The sequence below is a fragment of the Protopterus annectens genome, chromosome 9.part0 (assembly GCF_019279795.1).
Source record: "Protopterus annectens isolate FY-2018-M chromosome 9.part0, PAN1.0, whole genome shotgun sequence".
NCBI classification, from domain to species: domain Eukaryota; kingdom Metazoa; phylum Chordata; order Ceratodontiformes; family Protopteridae; genus Protopterus; species Protopterus annectens.
In genome coordinates this window covers 642,223,527-642,240,892 of record NC_056743.1, presented here as the reverse complement: position 1 = coordinate 642,240,892, position 17,366 = coordinate 642,223,527, and the positions used below count along the sequence as shown (strand labels likewise).

Below are 17,366 nucleotides of genomic sequence, written 5' to 3'. Positions count from 1 at the left end.
TGCCTATACAGCCTAAGCATTGCGTAATAGCCTAAGCATTCTATGGCAACATATCAGATGAGGTGAGGCTACATCATGCAAAATGCAAGCAAATCATTTTAGCATTACCACCTCAAAGCATCAATGCAGGAAAAAAGCAGATAAGGCAAATAGGATGCTAGAACGTGTGTGTTGGCACAATACTGAGAAAAGGAAGAACATACTTCTACCATACAAATTTCTGATAAGACACCAAATATAAAAACAGACAAAATTTAACATAGGCAGTATTCTGGGTTTATAAATATGCTACTTTGTCCTGATACTCTCCTCAATTGTTTACTTCATCTCCCAGGTAAACATACAGAAAGTCCCCAAATTCAGCTATGTTTTTACCAACTTTAATGCTACTAGATAACTCATTCCAAACTGTCACAATTATTTCACTGTACCACTTCTTCCTTTCCTCAATAACATTCCATCATTTGCTAATATAATTTGTTATCTGTCAAACTTAATTTATGTACTTATTTATTTATGATTTGTTGACCAGGTTGGTCCCAGCAACATCAGTGGCCTCTTTTCATGGGAGACCTGAGGTGGTGATCATACTGACTAGGGAAATGTGATTAGTGTATCAGAGAACTTCCCCCTACTCTTTCCAGTAAGTGCTATGAGATCTTTTACAACCACCTGAACTACCAATCAATTTAGGTACATGGGGCCTTAGTTTAATATTTCACCTGAAGGATGGTGATGGATGTTCCATAGGCCATTACCTAACATATGCATACAGAAATGTATCACTGTCTGATAAGACAGTAGGAAATCTCCCCCATCTTTCTATAGTCAAAAGGAAAAAGACCAATTAAAAAAAAACGGTACTTACGTATTATCGCAACCAGATTTTCGCGGTTGCGGTAATACGTTTGTTGGCCCAAAAACGGATTGTGGGACTAAAAGTAAGAGAATTTGATGTTTTCTTTGGGTACAACGTAGTCTGTCCCAAATTAGTAGCGTAAATTAACGCAGAAATGTGAAACTTGCTTTGCGTACATCAAAATTGGTTGCACTGCTGTCTTAGTGCAGAAGTGAATTGAGGACACATGGGAAATGCTCGTTCGTTTTTACTGTGTGATGGATTACTACGAAATTGGATACTAAACTTTTTCCTGAGAAGAAGAAATCTGGAGCAACACATTTTTTTTGGTAAATAACTAGTTTTATTTGACATACTGTAGGAAATAATTGAAGTTAAAGGTAATAGCAATCTAAACAATCAAACAGAGATGAGGGTCTTGACGATGGAGGCTAAAGTTACGAAGAGCATTCTTGTAGTATTTGACAGAAACTGATTTTTTTGTGGGGGATAGCAGTTATTGTTGCAATGTTTTGTGGATGTTTTGCATAGTATTCATGTGGATGTCTTCCAGATGTTTTTGAGCAACATATCTATAAATATTTTATTGCTGATTAAGGAAGCATACTTGTAGATGGTTCACTTGCTGGGTTACACTTTTTGTATGGAGAGAAATTGTCTGCTATTGCTGTCTAGATTGCATCAAATAAGTCTTTCTTTAGTGCAAGCTGTGTTTCACACCAGATATATTCAATTAGGTAGGAGTCCAAATGGTGTCTTGCAGTGCCTCTCTGTTTTTTGTTTCTCCACTTAACAGATCCCCACATTCTCTCTATGTGTTGTGTATGCACACCTGTGTTTGGATCTACAAAGTTGTAGCTATGGTTTACTTTTTCATGACTGAAACCAGCTTCTTCTAGTTGTTGAGTTTGATATGCCCGCCATGAATCCGAATAAATAGTAGTGCCCTGTTTAATGTATTCTTTGATTTTATTAAATAATGTTGCGGCTGTTCTATCAGGAACTTTTACAAGTAAAGTCTCTCTTGTCTCCCTACATATCCCTCCAAACACCCACTGTTGAGGGAGAATACGGCCAGCATTACTTTTACGTCTAGTAAAAAGAGTCTCGTCTATTTCCACAATACACCCTGGCTCTTTCTTGTCCTTTTTCTCCATTTCTAAGACACAGACATCACGTAAGTAGTTACTCCAGTCTATGACTGTCTTGTCAGCCATGTCCAGTTCTTCCTGACAGAAACTTATAGATGTCATCTGCTTTGCCCAACAATAAATGAAGCGGACAGCGGTGGTAAAATTAATTCTACTTCCTTCAAAGAAATTATTCACTCGAACTCCTACATGTTGGTAACATTTTTCTGTATTGCATTTCCAAAAAAATCTGCTTCCCATAGTATAATGTCATTGAATGTCCAGAACAGCATTCTTTACTTGTTGATATAATGCCATATTGCTGGACAAGTGCTATTGACTCCTTTTCTGTCTTAGGTAGATCCCACAAACGCATTGTATTTATAAAGGTTGTTTTTTGGGGTTAGTTCACTACATCTGAATATCTACATAGATCGTCTTTACTAATCTGAAGTATAACTTTGACAACATTTACAGGCTCGCGCCTGGGGATATGGAATGTGCATTACACATAGCGGCTGTGTAAAATGTATTTACAGTGACAAGATGTTGAAAAACAGCATAGCTTGAAAGAAGCTCTCATTCCTTTAAATTTACAATGTTTTTGCTACCTAAACAATGTTTTTAGATGAAGTTGACATTGTCAGTATGATTTTGCATACATTTCTTTTTACATTTCCGCATTGGGAAGAAAGCGCTATTATCGCGAAAATCTGGTTGCGATAATACGCAAGTACCAAAAAAACTTTATCTGTCAATCTTCTCTTTCCCGTTAACTTTCTTGTTAATTATCCATGTATCCTCTATCACTTGTTATTTAGTTTCTTAATTCTGGGATACCAAATCATTCTAACAAACTCAAGTAATGGTGAAATTATGCTTATGCACAATTATACTGTAATTGTTGGGTTCTAGTTACTATAAAATATAGCACGTTTAACATTTTCTTTCTACCTTCTTTTACAAAGTGTAATTTGTTCAGAAATAATTCTCTATTCACAAATGTGGTGAAATCTTTATAGCCAATAACAATTTTAGATCCTCAGCCTCATCCCTACTATATGTCTCAGTCCTGCCACATCTCATACACTTTTATTCAAGTTCAGTATTTATCTTTTATTCTGCAACCCACTTCTCCACAGATTTTTTAATCTGCTTCTAATCCTAAACACTCTGCAGTTTTACTGTTATCCAAGTATTTTACATATTCAGTCTGGGATATGTAGATCACTTACATAGAAAAGAATAGTTGCCCCAGTACTGATCTTTGGGGAACTCCTTTGCTAGTGGGAAAACAGTGTCCATTCCATTAACAAAACACACTCTAAACTGTTTTGTTTAATAGCTAGAATTTTATCCATGGTATTACGTTCACATTCATACTTAGTTTTCATAAAATATCTAATAGTACAACATGATCTACATCTGAGGCTAAAGTCAATAAAGGGGCAAACAACCAGATTTCTTTATCTATTGTATATGATACTGTGCACCAGAAGTATAAAGAGTTAATTTCAATAGACACTCACTTATTATAAGCATTTGTGTCTAACCATTCCCTTTTGGGGGTTTTTGACTCTCTAATCAGTTTTGATATCATTAGTCTTTCTGTGGCTTCACATAAGTCATCTGTAGTGCATGAAGAATGAAATTGCAAAAAAGGCACCCAAGTTAAACACCTTTCTGATATCAGAAAGCTGTTTTACAAGCTTTTGGTAAGTACCTCTAAGCACAATTAAGCTCCAGTTTTGCACAAGAATATAAGAGGGATTACTGCCAACCACCAGAGAGTAGTGGTATAAACTAAAACAGCATTGAACATTTTTATATACTTGGCTGTGTCAAACTATTAAACAAAAAGTGTGGAAAAGTGAGGTGCATTCAAAGCTATTAGTTCTTCAGAGGGACATTTCGCTTCTGCCCTCTGTCTATGTAGTAGAGCTAAATGTCTGAAAAAAATTTTGCACTTTGACATTTTTTTCTGTAACTGGTAGTACATGAAGCAATTAAAGCTTTGTGTACCTCAGAGAATTATGATTGGTCTCTCTGATCATAGCTGTTATTATGTGTTCTCAACATGGCTGCCAAGAGTCACCTCAACAGCCGAACAAATTTCTTGGCATCCATGTCAAAAAACACATAATTGGTTATGATCACAGACCACATAGTCCTCTGTATTATGTTAATTGATGTATAACTCTTGGATCACTGTTGTTATCTTTCCCCTTTTATACTGGTACTATGATTTGACCATTTCCATATCATTGGTATCAAACCATCCTCCCTATCCCTGTTATTGATGAAATATACAATAAAGACAGTCTTTATTTTTAACTCATTTAACTACAAAATTTTAATATCATGCCCTGGTAATTTTGAGACCTTTCAGTCCCCAGACATTTTTTCTTCCTCACATTTTCCCAGTTTGTATTACTAGATAAACTGCCATATTTTTTGTTTTCAGGACCGGTATTATTGACTTTGCTACCTTAGTAAACAAACAAAAATAATCCTGTGTGAAATTGTTGAGCAATGTTTCATATCGTCACTTTTTCATGATATTCTACAAAAAAATTATTTTCTTGGGTGGCGAAAGCCAGGGTACTGTTTGGCTAGGCTTATAGACGTCCTAGGGCCAATAGCCTAGTACCTACCTATAAACCTAAATAAATGTTCACATCTTTAATGATTCTGAACAATATTTTTTTTATTCATAACACTGGGTTCTGAGTACTTTCTCTGTTTGGTCTGTTCTTACTAACATTATCATTAAATTTCTGTTTTTAATTTTACACGCTTTCTTAGTCAACTCCATTCCAGTCTCTTTCCTTTTTCTGTATATATTTTTTCTATTTACTGCAACTTAAGTCTCTTTACTTGTGCCATTTTTGCCATATTGTTCTTAACCTCTTAACAATTCTTTTTGATAACATTATTTCAACCAAATTCTTCAGTTTTATGTTCATATTTCAGAGTTTAAACAAGTATTCCATAGTAGGAAATATGTCATTGTATCAAATACATTTTAATTGAGTGAAGATTCACCAAAGAAAAACATCTGAAACAACTTTCACAGAAATAACTTTCTCCACTGTTGTGTGACCTAGGAAAATGTATATTTATGTCTGGGGGGGGGGGGTGTCCCTCCCTATATGAGTGGTATGGGGGGTGCCTGTCTGCAAAAATAACTTACCTTCTATGGTCTCTGAAAGTTGTTTCATCCATTTTTTTTCTTTGGTGGATCTGTACTTGGTTAATGTTTTGTCGATCTATAGACTTGAATCCCCCTAGTCTATCCATCCCACTCGTGCAGATTTTACCTCATATTATCCCCATTAGCATTTTCCCCACATAATTCATAAATGCTTCGTCCTTTGAAGATACCCTATCTGCTCTCACACCAAGCATCATCTGTTCACTTATTATTTACAATACTAAAATCTGCAGCTGGATAATAGTATTTGGATATTACTATTACAGCTCTTTGCATTCAACATAAATGCAGCCAACATAGCTTTTATATAAATGGACATAAGTTGGTTCCCTAACAGTCTAGTTACATGCATGCTGTTACTTTTGCAAACCCTATGAGACTTATTCAGATCTCTCACTAAGATGGAGTGATTGTTGATATCCTTCATAAGCATATGAATTTACATTTCTGATGCCTTAGGTGATTTATATACCTCATTTAAAGAACATGCCATCCCATTGAAATGCATTTCAGGAAGTACTTTCACTAATGTTTTCACATTCAGAATCAAGCCCAGCTCTCTTAGTACAGTACCTCATTAAAGCATATTATTCTTCTTCCCCTCAATTTGCCATTTCCATAGAATGCACAACAGTTGAATCCCCCAGTTTTATAACCAGTGTCATAAACCCTTATCTAGGAATCAATGAAAATAGCAATAGTTGTTCTTTTATACACCATTTTATCTTCCTGTTCTAAGAATTTCACCCTTGCACTTCTTGCATTATTATATGGTATATTAAATGTAATTCTCTCCTCACCTTTCTCTAGTGACTTCATTACTAGGCAATTCTTAAAATATTCATTAGTCTTAATTACATCAGCTAATGTCATTTTACCATGTGGACATATATGAACTCTGTTTTACATACTTGCTTTGTTCACCCCAGAAAAATACACAACAATCAATGAATTCTATAATTCCGTTGTTTATTTACTAATTCTATAATTCAACTAAGCACCCTTGTAATATCTCGGTAACAGGACAATGACAGTCAGCATCATACTCTTTGATAACTATATTCATATCAAGCAATTAACTTAATTTGCTGTCGGACTGGCCTTACCCATCCCACGGGCGATAATTATACATTACCCCTTAACAGAATAACTGGGATTATAACAGAGGTAATTTCAGGGGACCCATGCATGGGCTAAAGCATTTAGGAGCTGCCTCTGTCCACCAGCAGTACAGGGCCACTCTTGGAGTTAACTTTCTGTTTCCCGTCATAGATCCAAGTTGCGCTTGAATATGAACAGGGATGAGCTTTGTTTTATGTGGATGGGGAGTCTGTGAGATATACCAGTACCTCAAATCCACTCTGATGTTGCAGAAGAGGTTTAGATCCCTATACCAGGTATTTCTGATGCCATTTGACTTGCTGATGTGCAGTAAATCCACCTTCCCCTTAAACAAAATTTTGTTTAAAAGAATTGCTCAGGTCTAAATGGGTCTCCAATCTCCCGTCCTTTTGGGGACCAAAAGAATCTCAAGTAGACGCCGGATCCTACTTGGTCTGCTGGAACAGTCTGGACGGCTCTTTTATCTAGGAGCTTTGAAACCTCCTGTTTTGCCAAATCCCTTTGACGGGTGAGATGTCTGGAAGGGATTGGTGAGTGCTGGATACCTTTGAAGGGGATTTTGTAACCCTCGGATATGATCGTCTGTACCCACATATCTTGCGAGGCAGGCTACTGGGTACAGCAATATCCTTCCCGACTGCCTCCAAGGGTGGACAGTCGGGCAACACCTCAGGGATGCTGAAAGGGCTTCTCAGGAAGAGACTCCTGTTGCCCCTGATTCTGAGGACCCCTGCCTCTAGGGTGGCATCTATTATTGTTACCCCTCTGCCTCTGGGGGTAAACTGACCAGTCGTGTCCGCCGCTGCTCCTTGGGCTTTACGGAACTACAGCTTTCGTCCTTTCTGACCCTTGTGATAGGGTCTAGAAGGGTGGAAAAATGGACTCACGGCAGAAAGTGTTTTGCCGTCTTGCTCACACCTGGTCAAGGTTTCCTTCACCTGAGGTCGAACAAAGCCGAACCGTCAAAGGGGTATTGGTGAAGGGCCTTAAAGGGGTCCGAAATTACAAAGCCGCATCCAGGCTTGGCGTCTAAGAGCCACTCCTGTGCCTGCGGACTCTGCTCGCTCCATCGGCTGCATAGGATATGAGCCGCATGGAGGAGTTAGTTAAAGAATTTAGGATTGCTAGATGTGAGGCAATCTTGTCTTGAGCCCCAGCAGCAGCTGAAGGATCCTGAACCACTTCACCTAGTTCCTTGAGAATATCTCTTTGAAGTCTGGTGAAATGACAAAGGTAGTTCAGCGAGCATAGCAAAGGTCGCTGAAGAAAACATCCGCTTGCCATACCTGTCCATGGTCCTAGAATCTTTGTTAGGAGGATGGACAGGCACTGAAGATCCGAAGTTCCTTCTTGGTGGCCGCCACCACCATAGCATCCACAGAGACGCCTTAGAAAGAAACTGCTTGTTTGAAGGGGCCATAATAAATTTGGATGGCCTCCTGGGGACCGGTTCCACAGAATCTGGAGCTGCCACGCCTTCGAGCCACTACCTGCATAAGTGGGTGAAGGCGGAGACACCCAGGAGGTGGAGGGTCGGGATCCAAAGCCTCCAGGTATACAGACTCATCCTCGGAGGGTCAATGGAGGCCAATTCCCCTCTGTTTGAGGAGTTCAAGGATGTCTGAAAAGGAGACATCCTCAGAGGGGACCGTGGGGAACCCTCCGACTCATCTAAGTCGGTATCAGATGTTGTAGACTCAGGAGTCTGTGTGTTTCCTCTTACGTCCTCTTCGAGGGTTCCCCTGGGATCAGGAGAAACCTCGGAAGAGGAAGTTATTCCCAATGGGGAAACCTGGGGCGATGGATCCCTGGGCCTGAGAGCAAGAGGCTGGCAAGAGACATCAACAGGCACCGAAGATGGAGGAGCTAAAGGGATGGACCGTTGACCTGGCTCAGGTGCCAGGACACTCCTCATCACCTCAAAGACTCCTCTCCCAGGGAGGCCAGAATATTCCTGTTCCGAAGAAATAGGAACTCCCGGCTCCTCTGAGAGACAAGGCTCCGAGGCGATGTCGGTGCCGAGCTTACCAAAGCGAAGCCCGAGAGGGAGAGGGGTCGGACAAGGGTCCGATGCCACTAGCCCCTCGGAGCCGACAAGGGAAACTTCGGCGGCCGGATCCTCCAAGGAAGGTCTCATGGAGGAGATCGGAGCTGAAGGCAGCCGGAGCGAAGGATGTATCGGTTCGAGCGCCGACACGGTCGCTGTCCCGAAGCTCCGGCTCCGAACTCTGGAGAGTCGGAGGAGGAAGTTCAAGGGAAGAGCAATAGCGAAGTCTGCTGAGACGGGCTATGGAGCATTTGGGCTAGTGCCTGTGACTTCAACAGCCTGCTTACCACCCTCTCTAAATCGTGGTCAGACAGCCTGGAAGATCTAGAAGATCGGCTCTGATGACTCCGTTCCGACAAAAGAGGAGACCTCGGAGCCAAGTGGATTGATTCCAAAGAAGGGACCGAGATCTCTTCTTGGGCCGAAGCCATCGGAGCCGGCGTCCTCTGGGTTCCAGGCGGGCGAAGGCTTCGGCTCCGATACTGGATAACACGTCGGCTCCAGCCGGAGCCGACAAGGCAACTGTAGATTGAGTGTCGGAGCCAGTAGGAACCGACACTACTACATCAGAAGTAGAAAGATCGGCTCCAGTCGGAGCCGATCTCGACTCCGAAGGAGTCAGAGCCACCGGGGGAGGCTTAACAACTGTAGCCTGAACCTTAGATGGCTTTGAAGGTTTACTCGACCCAGTTTTAGTGGGTGAACCTTCTGGCTTTAATAAGCCACGGAGGATCAACTTGTTCCTCCTCTCCTGCAGGACTCTCTGGCTAAAAGAATGACATATGGCACAGGAGTCCTGCAGGTGTAAAGGCCCCAGGCAGTAAACACAAGAAGTGTGACCGTCTGTCAGAGACATTTTCTGACAGCACGAGTCACACTTCTTGAAGCCTGAGACCTTTCCTTCCTTAGACATAGTCCATGTAAAAAACAACACTCACACACCCCAAACAGTCACACTATTAATCCCAACAAAACACACACACAGATAGGGATTAAGAAAGAGGCCTAGGCCTAACTGAAAAATTAAAGTTAACTATTTAACTAGAAGTTTTAAATATAGGGGAATAGGGTGGGCTGTAGAAACTCTACACACTATGAAGAGAGCAAGGGAGAGAAAAAACCCTGACTAAACTGTTTGAAAATTCAAACTTACCTGAGCTGGCAAAAAAGAGACCTCTTCGCAAAGCGGCAAACGAGATCTGAGGTAGTCTAGCCTTGCATCATGGGATATAGGGTTGCCTCGAGCTGGTAAAAGGAGTTCTCAAGCTAAGCAAGTGCCGAGTCGGAGCCGAGGATCGGCTCCGAACCCATCCAGCAAGAATGAAGGCGAGATTGACAACTTAACATTAATGTTCAGGAGGAAGAGTGAGGTTTAACAGAAGGCATGAATTCAGTATTTTTCTTGTAATGTTGGACTGGTAATAACAGCAAAAAAAATATGTGTGATATATATTGTATTTAAGTGGAAAATGTTAAAAGGGTTTGTTTTCTTTTCTGTTAATGTATGTCTTAAGTGATAATTTTATAAAGGTGCTTAAAAAAAGATATTACAGTTAATAAGTAAGGCCCATCAGGAGAAGGATCTCCTAGCATTTGCTTGCTTGAATGACTGGCTTTTGGTGCTCCACTAAAAGGACTGCCTGATATTGGCCTTTTCAGGATGCTTTTATGGCTGTAAGACCTAGGTACCAAAATAAACTGGATAAGTTCTCCCTGGTTCCAGCACAAAAGATTCCTACCAGTGAATAAAGCTTTACATTTTCAAGGTCAAGTGTTCTTACCCAAAGACAGAACTCAGAAAGTCAAGGTTTGATATCATGGTTGAGGAAGCAGATGTAGGTTAAGTCTTGGACCCTCCTGTGCTTTATGGCAGAGAGATTCCTGTATGCACTTCCTTTGTTTCATCTGGTTCAATGCCACTTCACCAAATCCCAAAAAGAAACATCAAGAACAAAAGCTAGGCTAGTCTCAGAACATACTATGCACTTATTAAGCATATCTTGCTGAGGCCAATGATGAAGCCAGGACGGATTTTTTTATGCAGTCCTTCTTATGATGGATGTATTTTCTACTCCATTATAGCGCAACTCTCCTAAGCCCCAGTCTACCTTCTTAGGGATATACAGATGGTTCACCAGGGTGTTTAAGCTCTCTAGGTCACCACTGTCATTCCATGCTGTTAATGGAGAGGATTCCCCACAGGAGGCAGGGAAGCCTGAAAATTGTGACTGCTGCTAGCAGATGTTGGTCCCTTTGTCAGATTATGCTGGCCTTCCTTTCTTAAAGGATCATCAGGCAATGAGGAATGGTCTAGGAAAGCACAACTGCTCCAAGCCGTAGAATCACTACACTTATCCAGCCATTATGCACACTCCACCTAGTAGCCATTCTGAATCAGGATTTTACCTGAATATGCCAACAGAGTTGGTTATGAAGAAAGGATAGACGCTGGTGACAAATGCATTTCATAGCACATATGATAGCACATACATCTTATATTTAGATCAAGAAGCATTTTGAGTACACTATTCATTGAGGATGTGCAATAAATAAACCTACTGCTACGCTGCTCACCTGCAAAATAAATAGACCTATGTTGATTTAGCATCTTCAGAATCACATTTAAGTTTATTAAAATGAAAGAATCTCTTAGCAATCTTCTGTAATATCACTTTTCTGCCTACCTCCATCATCACAAATAGTCGTTGATCCACTCCATTTTCCATTCTCTTTGCAGGTCCGGTTGACTGACCCAAAGAGGGAGTATCCTTCATAGCACTCAAATATAATTGTTTCCCCAATGGCAAAGGAAAACTTTCTAGGTCCGAATGATCCATATTCAATATCCAGAGGGCCAGGACAGGTAATAGCTGAAACAAAAGAAAAGGTATGCACAAATAAGGATGACCAACTCAAGAAAATAATAGATTGGTAAAACCTAAAATTCAAATACTTTACCAGTTCTGATATGTAAATCCAGATTTTTTTATAATGAAGAATATTTTGATATACAATATCACCAATTAGAGCATCTAAATCAAAAATGTACTTTTTTTTGCATAAAGAAGTATTTTGCTCCAGTTTGTGATTCTTTTAATGTTTTATTTGTATTTGCTTCTATAGTTTCTCTTAACACAAGTAAGCATTATAGCATTTGAAAAGTATTTTAACAAATGCTACACTAGACTGACTGAACTTTGGGAGAAGTAAGTAGTATGAATGACCAAAACACTGGAAGTATACCCCATCTTACTTCAGTTCAAGAAGAATATTAGCTTAATAAACTTATGGTGGGGTGCTAGGTGGGGCTCATTACAGGAGAACACTGCAACCAAGCTAATCCTTCATTTCAAGGCTCAGGTGGCATGTTATGAAAGTTAGAGGATGGCCCATAGTTTAGCAGATGACATTTTAAGGAAAGGGCAGAAGGTACTGCCTATACAGCCTAAGCATTGCGTAATAGCCTAAGCATTCTATGGCAACATATCAGATGAGGTGAGGCTACATCATGCAAAATGCAAGCAAATCATTTTAGCATTACCACCTCGAAGCATCAATGCAGGAAAAAAGCAGATAAGGCAAATAGGATGCTAGAACGTGTGTGTTGGCACAATACTGAGAAAAGGAAGAACATACTTCTACCATACAAATTTCTGATAAGACACGAAATATAAAAACAGACAAAATTTAACATAGGCAGTATTCTGGGTTTATAAATATGCTACTTTGTCCTGATACTCTCCTCAATTGTTTACTTCATCTCCCAGGTAAACATACAGAAAGTCCCCAGATTCAGCTATGTTTTTACCAACTTTAATGCTACTAGATAACTCATTTCAAACTGTCACAATTATTTCACTGTACCACTTCTTCCTTTTCTCAATAACATTCCATCATTTGCTAATATAATTTGTTATCTGTCAAACTTAATTTATGTACTTATTTATTTATGATTTGTTGACCAGGTTGGTCCCAGCAACATCAGTGGCCTCTTTTCATGGGAGACCTGAGGTGGTGATCATACTGACTAGGGAAATGTGATTAGTGTATCAGAGAACTTCCCCCTACTCTTTCCAGTAAGTGCTATGAGATCTTTTACAACCACCTGAACTACCAATCAATTTAGGTACATGGGGCCTTAGTTTAATATTTCACCTGAAGGATGCTGATGGATGTTCCATAGGCCATTACCTAACATATGCATACAGAAATGTATCACTGTCTGATAAGACAGTAGGAAATCTCCCCCATCTTTCTATAGTCAAAGGAAAAGACCAATTAAAAAAGCGGTACTACCATTATCGCAACCAGATTTTTAGCGGTTATGTAATATGTTTGTTGGCCCAAAAACGGATTGTGGGACTAAAAGTAAGAGAATTTAATGTTTTCTTTGGGTACAACGTAGTCTTTCCCAAATTAGTAGCGTAAATTAGCATGAAATGTGAAACTTGCTTTGCGTACATCAAAATTGGTTGCACTGCTGTCTTAGTGCAGAAGTGAATTGAGGACACATGGGAAATGCTCGTTCGTTTTTACTGTGTGATGGATTACTACGAAATTGGATACTAAACTTTTTCCTGAGAAGAAGAAATCTGGAGCAACACATTTTTTTGGTAAATAACTAGTTTTATTTGACATACTGTAGGAAATAATTGAAGTTAAAGGTAATAGCAATCTAAACAATCAAACAGAGATGAGGGTCTTGACGATGGAGGCTAAAGTTACGAAGAGCATTCTTGTAGTATTTGACAGAAACTGATTTTTTTGTGGGGGATAGCAGTTATTGTTGCAATGTTTTGTGGATGTTTTGCATAGTATTCATGTGGATGTCTTCCAGATGTTTTTGAGCAACATATCTGTAAATATTTTATTGCTGATTAAGGAAGCATACTTGTAGATGGTTCACTTGCTGGGTTACACTTTTTGTATGGAGAGAAATTGTCTGCTATTGCTGTCAAGATTGCATCAAATAAGTCTTTCTTTAGTGCAAGCTGTGTTTCACACCAGATATATTCAATTAGGTAGGAGTCCAAATGGTGTCTTGCAGTGCCTCTCTGTTTTTTGTTTCTCAACTTAACAGATCCCCACATCCTCTCTATGTGTTGTGTATGCACTCCTGTGTTTGGATCTACAAAGTTGTAGCTATGGTTTACTTTTTCATGACTGAAACCAGCTTCTTCTAGTTGTTGAGTTTGATATGCCCGCCATGAATCTGAATAAATACATTACCCCTTAACAGAGGTAATTTCAGGGGACCCATGCATGGGCTAAAGCATTTAGGAGCTGCCTCTGTCCACCAGCAGTACAGGGCCAGTCTTGGAGTTAACTTTCTGTTTCCCGTCATAGATCCAAGTTGCGCTTGAATATGAACAGGGATGAGCTTTGTTTTATGTGGATGGGGAGTCTGTGAGATATACCAGTACCTCAAATCCACTCTGATGTTGCAGAAGAGGTTTAGATCCCTATACCAGGTATTTCTGATGCCATTTGACTTGCTGATGTGCAGTAAATCCATCAGCAATGGGTAGGAGGATGCTTTGTGTACTAGACACAGGTCACCTCTTAACAGTCTGTAGGACACCAAGTATAGTGACATGGCTTTCTGTCAGTCCATGTAGGACACATTGTTTATGCCTTATAGGTTCAAAGGTGTGCACCAGGTTAACAACCACAAGGACCTTTTTAAGCCTAACCATGCATCCAAAATTTCTGACAAGTTCTGGTACCCATGAGAAGCTTAAGCAGGGCTTGGAAATTAAACATTTATAAGCAGGGGGCTGGGAGATGAACCATTTACAGGCTGCCTTTGTCCATTAGAAACATAGTTGCTAAACCAGGGATAAATTTCTTGCTACGCATCCAATTGTCCCAGTTACACTTGATTGGGTTAAGCAGGTACTCTGCTTCACATGGATGGGGAGCCTATTCCAGAGACTAGGTAATTTCTGGAATACATACCTGTCTCTCCAGCAGGTCCTATTTATATCATAGGCAAAGTTTAAGTCTTTAGAATCTGTAATTCTGGTGCTGTTTGTTTTGCAGATACGCAGGTGGTCCATCAAGGTGAGGTCTGGTAATGCCTTGTATGCCAGACATAGATAGAATACAGGGATGGGGCTTTGAGGCAATCTGCATAAGATAGTATATGTTACTTACACCCTGTATTCTTTTAATGAAGAACCTCTGTGGACGTTCCGAATTGTTGGATGCGCCTGGTTAGTTACATACGAAAGAGGGCACTGTATTCAGTGTTAACTCTGATGACTGCTGAATACAGTACAACAATGGCCTCCTTGGACCTAGATGCCATACCTTTGTTTATAAGTTGTTCAGCATAGAATGATTTTATCACTACTGTAGACACGTGATGGTCAAATGTTAGATTACTGTCTATAGGCATCCCTAAGTCGCTGACTACTGGGTCGACTCTTAGAGGTATATTGTCAATATAACATTTAACAGGGGTGGATGACCTCCCGAAGGATACTACTATGTACTTCTTGGCATTTAGTTTTAGTCCATGGCTCTGACCCAAGTTATTTGTCAGTGTCAGCCCTTCCTGTAGAACACTAGTGTTGGTTGGGGATTCTATGATTGCTCTTAATTTGCAATCATCTGCAGGTTTAGTCAGCCAGAGGGCCCTGACATTGGCCTTGACTTCAGAGAAATAAACGATAGTCCCAGGACCAATCCCTGACAGACTCCACTTGTAACTGGCCTCCTCACAGATGTGGAAATTCTAACTTTCTGGGTTCTGTCTGTGAGCTAGCTGGCTGTCTTCCAGGTGACATAAGAGTTTATACCTAATCTCCTGAGTTTGTCAACCATGCCTGAGTGGGGTATTGGTGCCAAATGCCTTGGCCAGATCAAGGCAGGCAGTGTGAACGATTTTGCCCTAATTCATTGCTTTGGTGACATTCTCAAAGAAGTCCACCAAGTTCAGTAGGTATGAACTGCTCTTGACACAACCAAAGTGGGTTGGATCCAGTGTTTGAATGTTTCCCATGTCGTTATTGATCGTTTCCATGGTAACTCTTTCCACGACTTTGCATATGAGACTAGTGAGACTTATGGGAGTGTAGTTTCCAAGATCTGTATATGGCCCATCTTTGTGTAGAGGGATGATTGTATGGAGGCTACATTTAAATTGCAATACCAGTAGGCCTGATAGATCATGTTTTATGCTATTTAAAAGGCATCCAGGGATGTTGTCTGGGCCCATCCATACAGTGTTCTGAGCCTTAGACAGAGAACATTGAGGACCTGTTCTCTAGTGAAAACACGGGGAGTTATATTTTATGGCATTTCCTGAGGGGAGGCTGAGGGGGTGGGTGGAAAAGTTAGAGATGAATTTGTCTGGCAGTTGGTTTGCTATATCTTCTGATTCAGTACAGGTAGCTTCATTAACAATGAGTTCTGCACACAATTGTACATTGCCTCTGAGATTGTGGACATAACTAAAGAATGCCTTGTGGTTGTCCCTGTCCTGTTAGGACAAATTTAACTCAATTTTGGCTTTCATAGACTTTATTTCTCCTCTGAGTTGATTGCTTAGTTTGATCAGTGCTTTTATCCTGCTGAGTGCTATGCCTCCAAATGTTTTGCCGTGATTTTCTTCCTTTTTATAGGATCATAGGTGTGTACTAGGCTAATGGCCCTGGAGCCTTTACAAGCTTAGCCCATAGGATTACCATGGCATCGTGCCACGCAACCTTGGTTCCCAGTGTTCTGTCGAGTAGAGCCACTGGAATGATCCTCAGGGTGAATTTTCTATTTTCCATCCACTCATCAAGATTTCTCTTGAAGAGGGTCAGTGAGGTGCTCTGTTTGACATGTATGGGGAGTCTATTCCATAGCATGGGCAGTCTCTGGTTTATGAACCTGTCCCTTTAGCTTGTTCTGTTGATTGTGGTAATGAGGTTGAGTTCTCTGGAGCATGTGGTGTGAGGGGATTGGGATTTCTTTAGATGTAGCATTTCTAACAGAGCTGGGTCAGACATGGCTTTGTAAGTGAAGCAGAGATCACCTCTAAGTAGGAGATATGAGAGAGAATAATTGGTGTTTTTTTGAGTCTGTCCATACAGGACAAGTGTTTAAGGCCTAGGATCCTCTTTGTGAGGTATTTTTGCGGCCTCTCCAGTTGTTGCAGGTTTTAGTGAGGTACATGCCAAATGGGGCACTGTACTCAATGACTGGCCTAATGAGGGAAGAGTAGAGGGAGACAATGACCTCTTTCTACCTGGATGCAAAACCTTTAGTAATGAGATGTGCCACACAGAAGGACTTTCTGATCACAGTGGCAATGTGGTGGTCAAAAGAGAGGTTGCTGTCAACCTGTGTTCCCAGATCTCTTATAACATCTTCTGTGTTCAGTGGACTACCATAGATGTGGTATTTCATGGGAACTGGTTTTTCCCAAAGGGGATGATGACACATTTTTTGGCATTGAGCTTAAGGCCATGGTTCTGACACCAATCGTTGGTCTCAATGAGGCCTTTCTGTAGGATGTCAACATCACTTGGGGAGTCAATAATAGCTCCCTACTTGCAATCGTCTGTGAACTTTGTCAGCCAGAGTGCCTTTGTGATGGCCTGGACTTCAGAGAAGTAGATACCAAACAGGAGAGGACCCAGGACCAAACCCTGTGGGACTCCACTCGTGACTGGTTGGCAGTCTGACTTGGAGTCAGCTACTTTCACACTGTGGGTTCAATCTGTAAGCCAATTTGCAACCCACCTAGTGATACAGGGGTAGCTGCCTAGCTTAGCGAGTTTTTCTATGATTCCTGAGTGGGGAATGTTATCAAAGGCCTCAGCCAGATCAAGGTAGGCTATATGAACCACCTTGTCTTCATCCACAGCTCTGGTGACTGACTCAAAGAAGTCGACCAGGTTGAGCAGGCATGATCTGCCCTTCACAAAACCAAACTGTGTTCGATCTAGAGTTTGGCGATTCCCTATATCTTTGCTTATTAGGTCCATGATGATGCATTCC

General features: G+C 40.7%; 1 protein-coding gene across 1 annotated transcript in view; it reads right to left on the bottom strand.

The window, feature by feature from the left end:
- Positions 1 to 17,366, bottom strand: part of CFB (complement factor B) — a 2,501,566-nt gene that overhangs the window by 2,306,851 nt on the left and 177,349 nt on the right. The window contains exons 3-4 of the mRNA XM_044082138.1: positions 11,057 to 11,242; positions 1,692 to 2,018 (exon numbers count right to left, since the gene is read on the bottom strand). Coding sequence (XP_043938073.1) covers positions 1,692 to 2,018; positions 11,057 to 11,242 — 513 coding nt within the window. The remainder of the gene's footprint in view (positions 1 to 1,691; positions 2,019 to 11,056; positions 11,243 to 17,366) is intronic.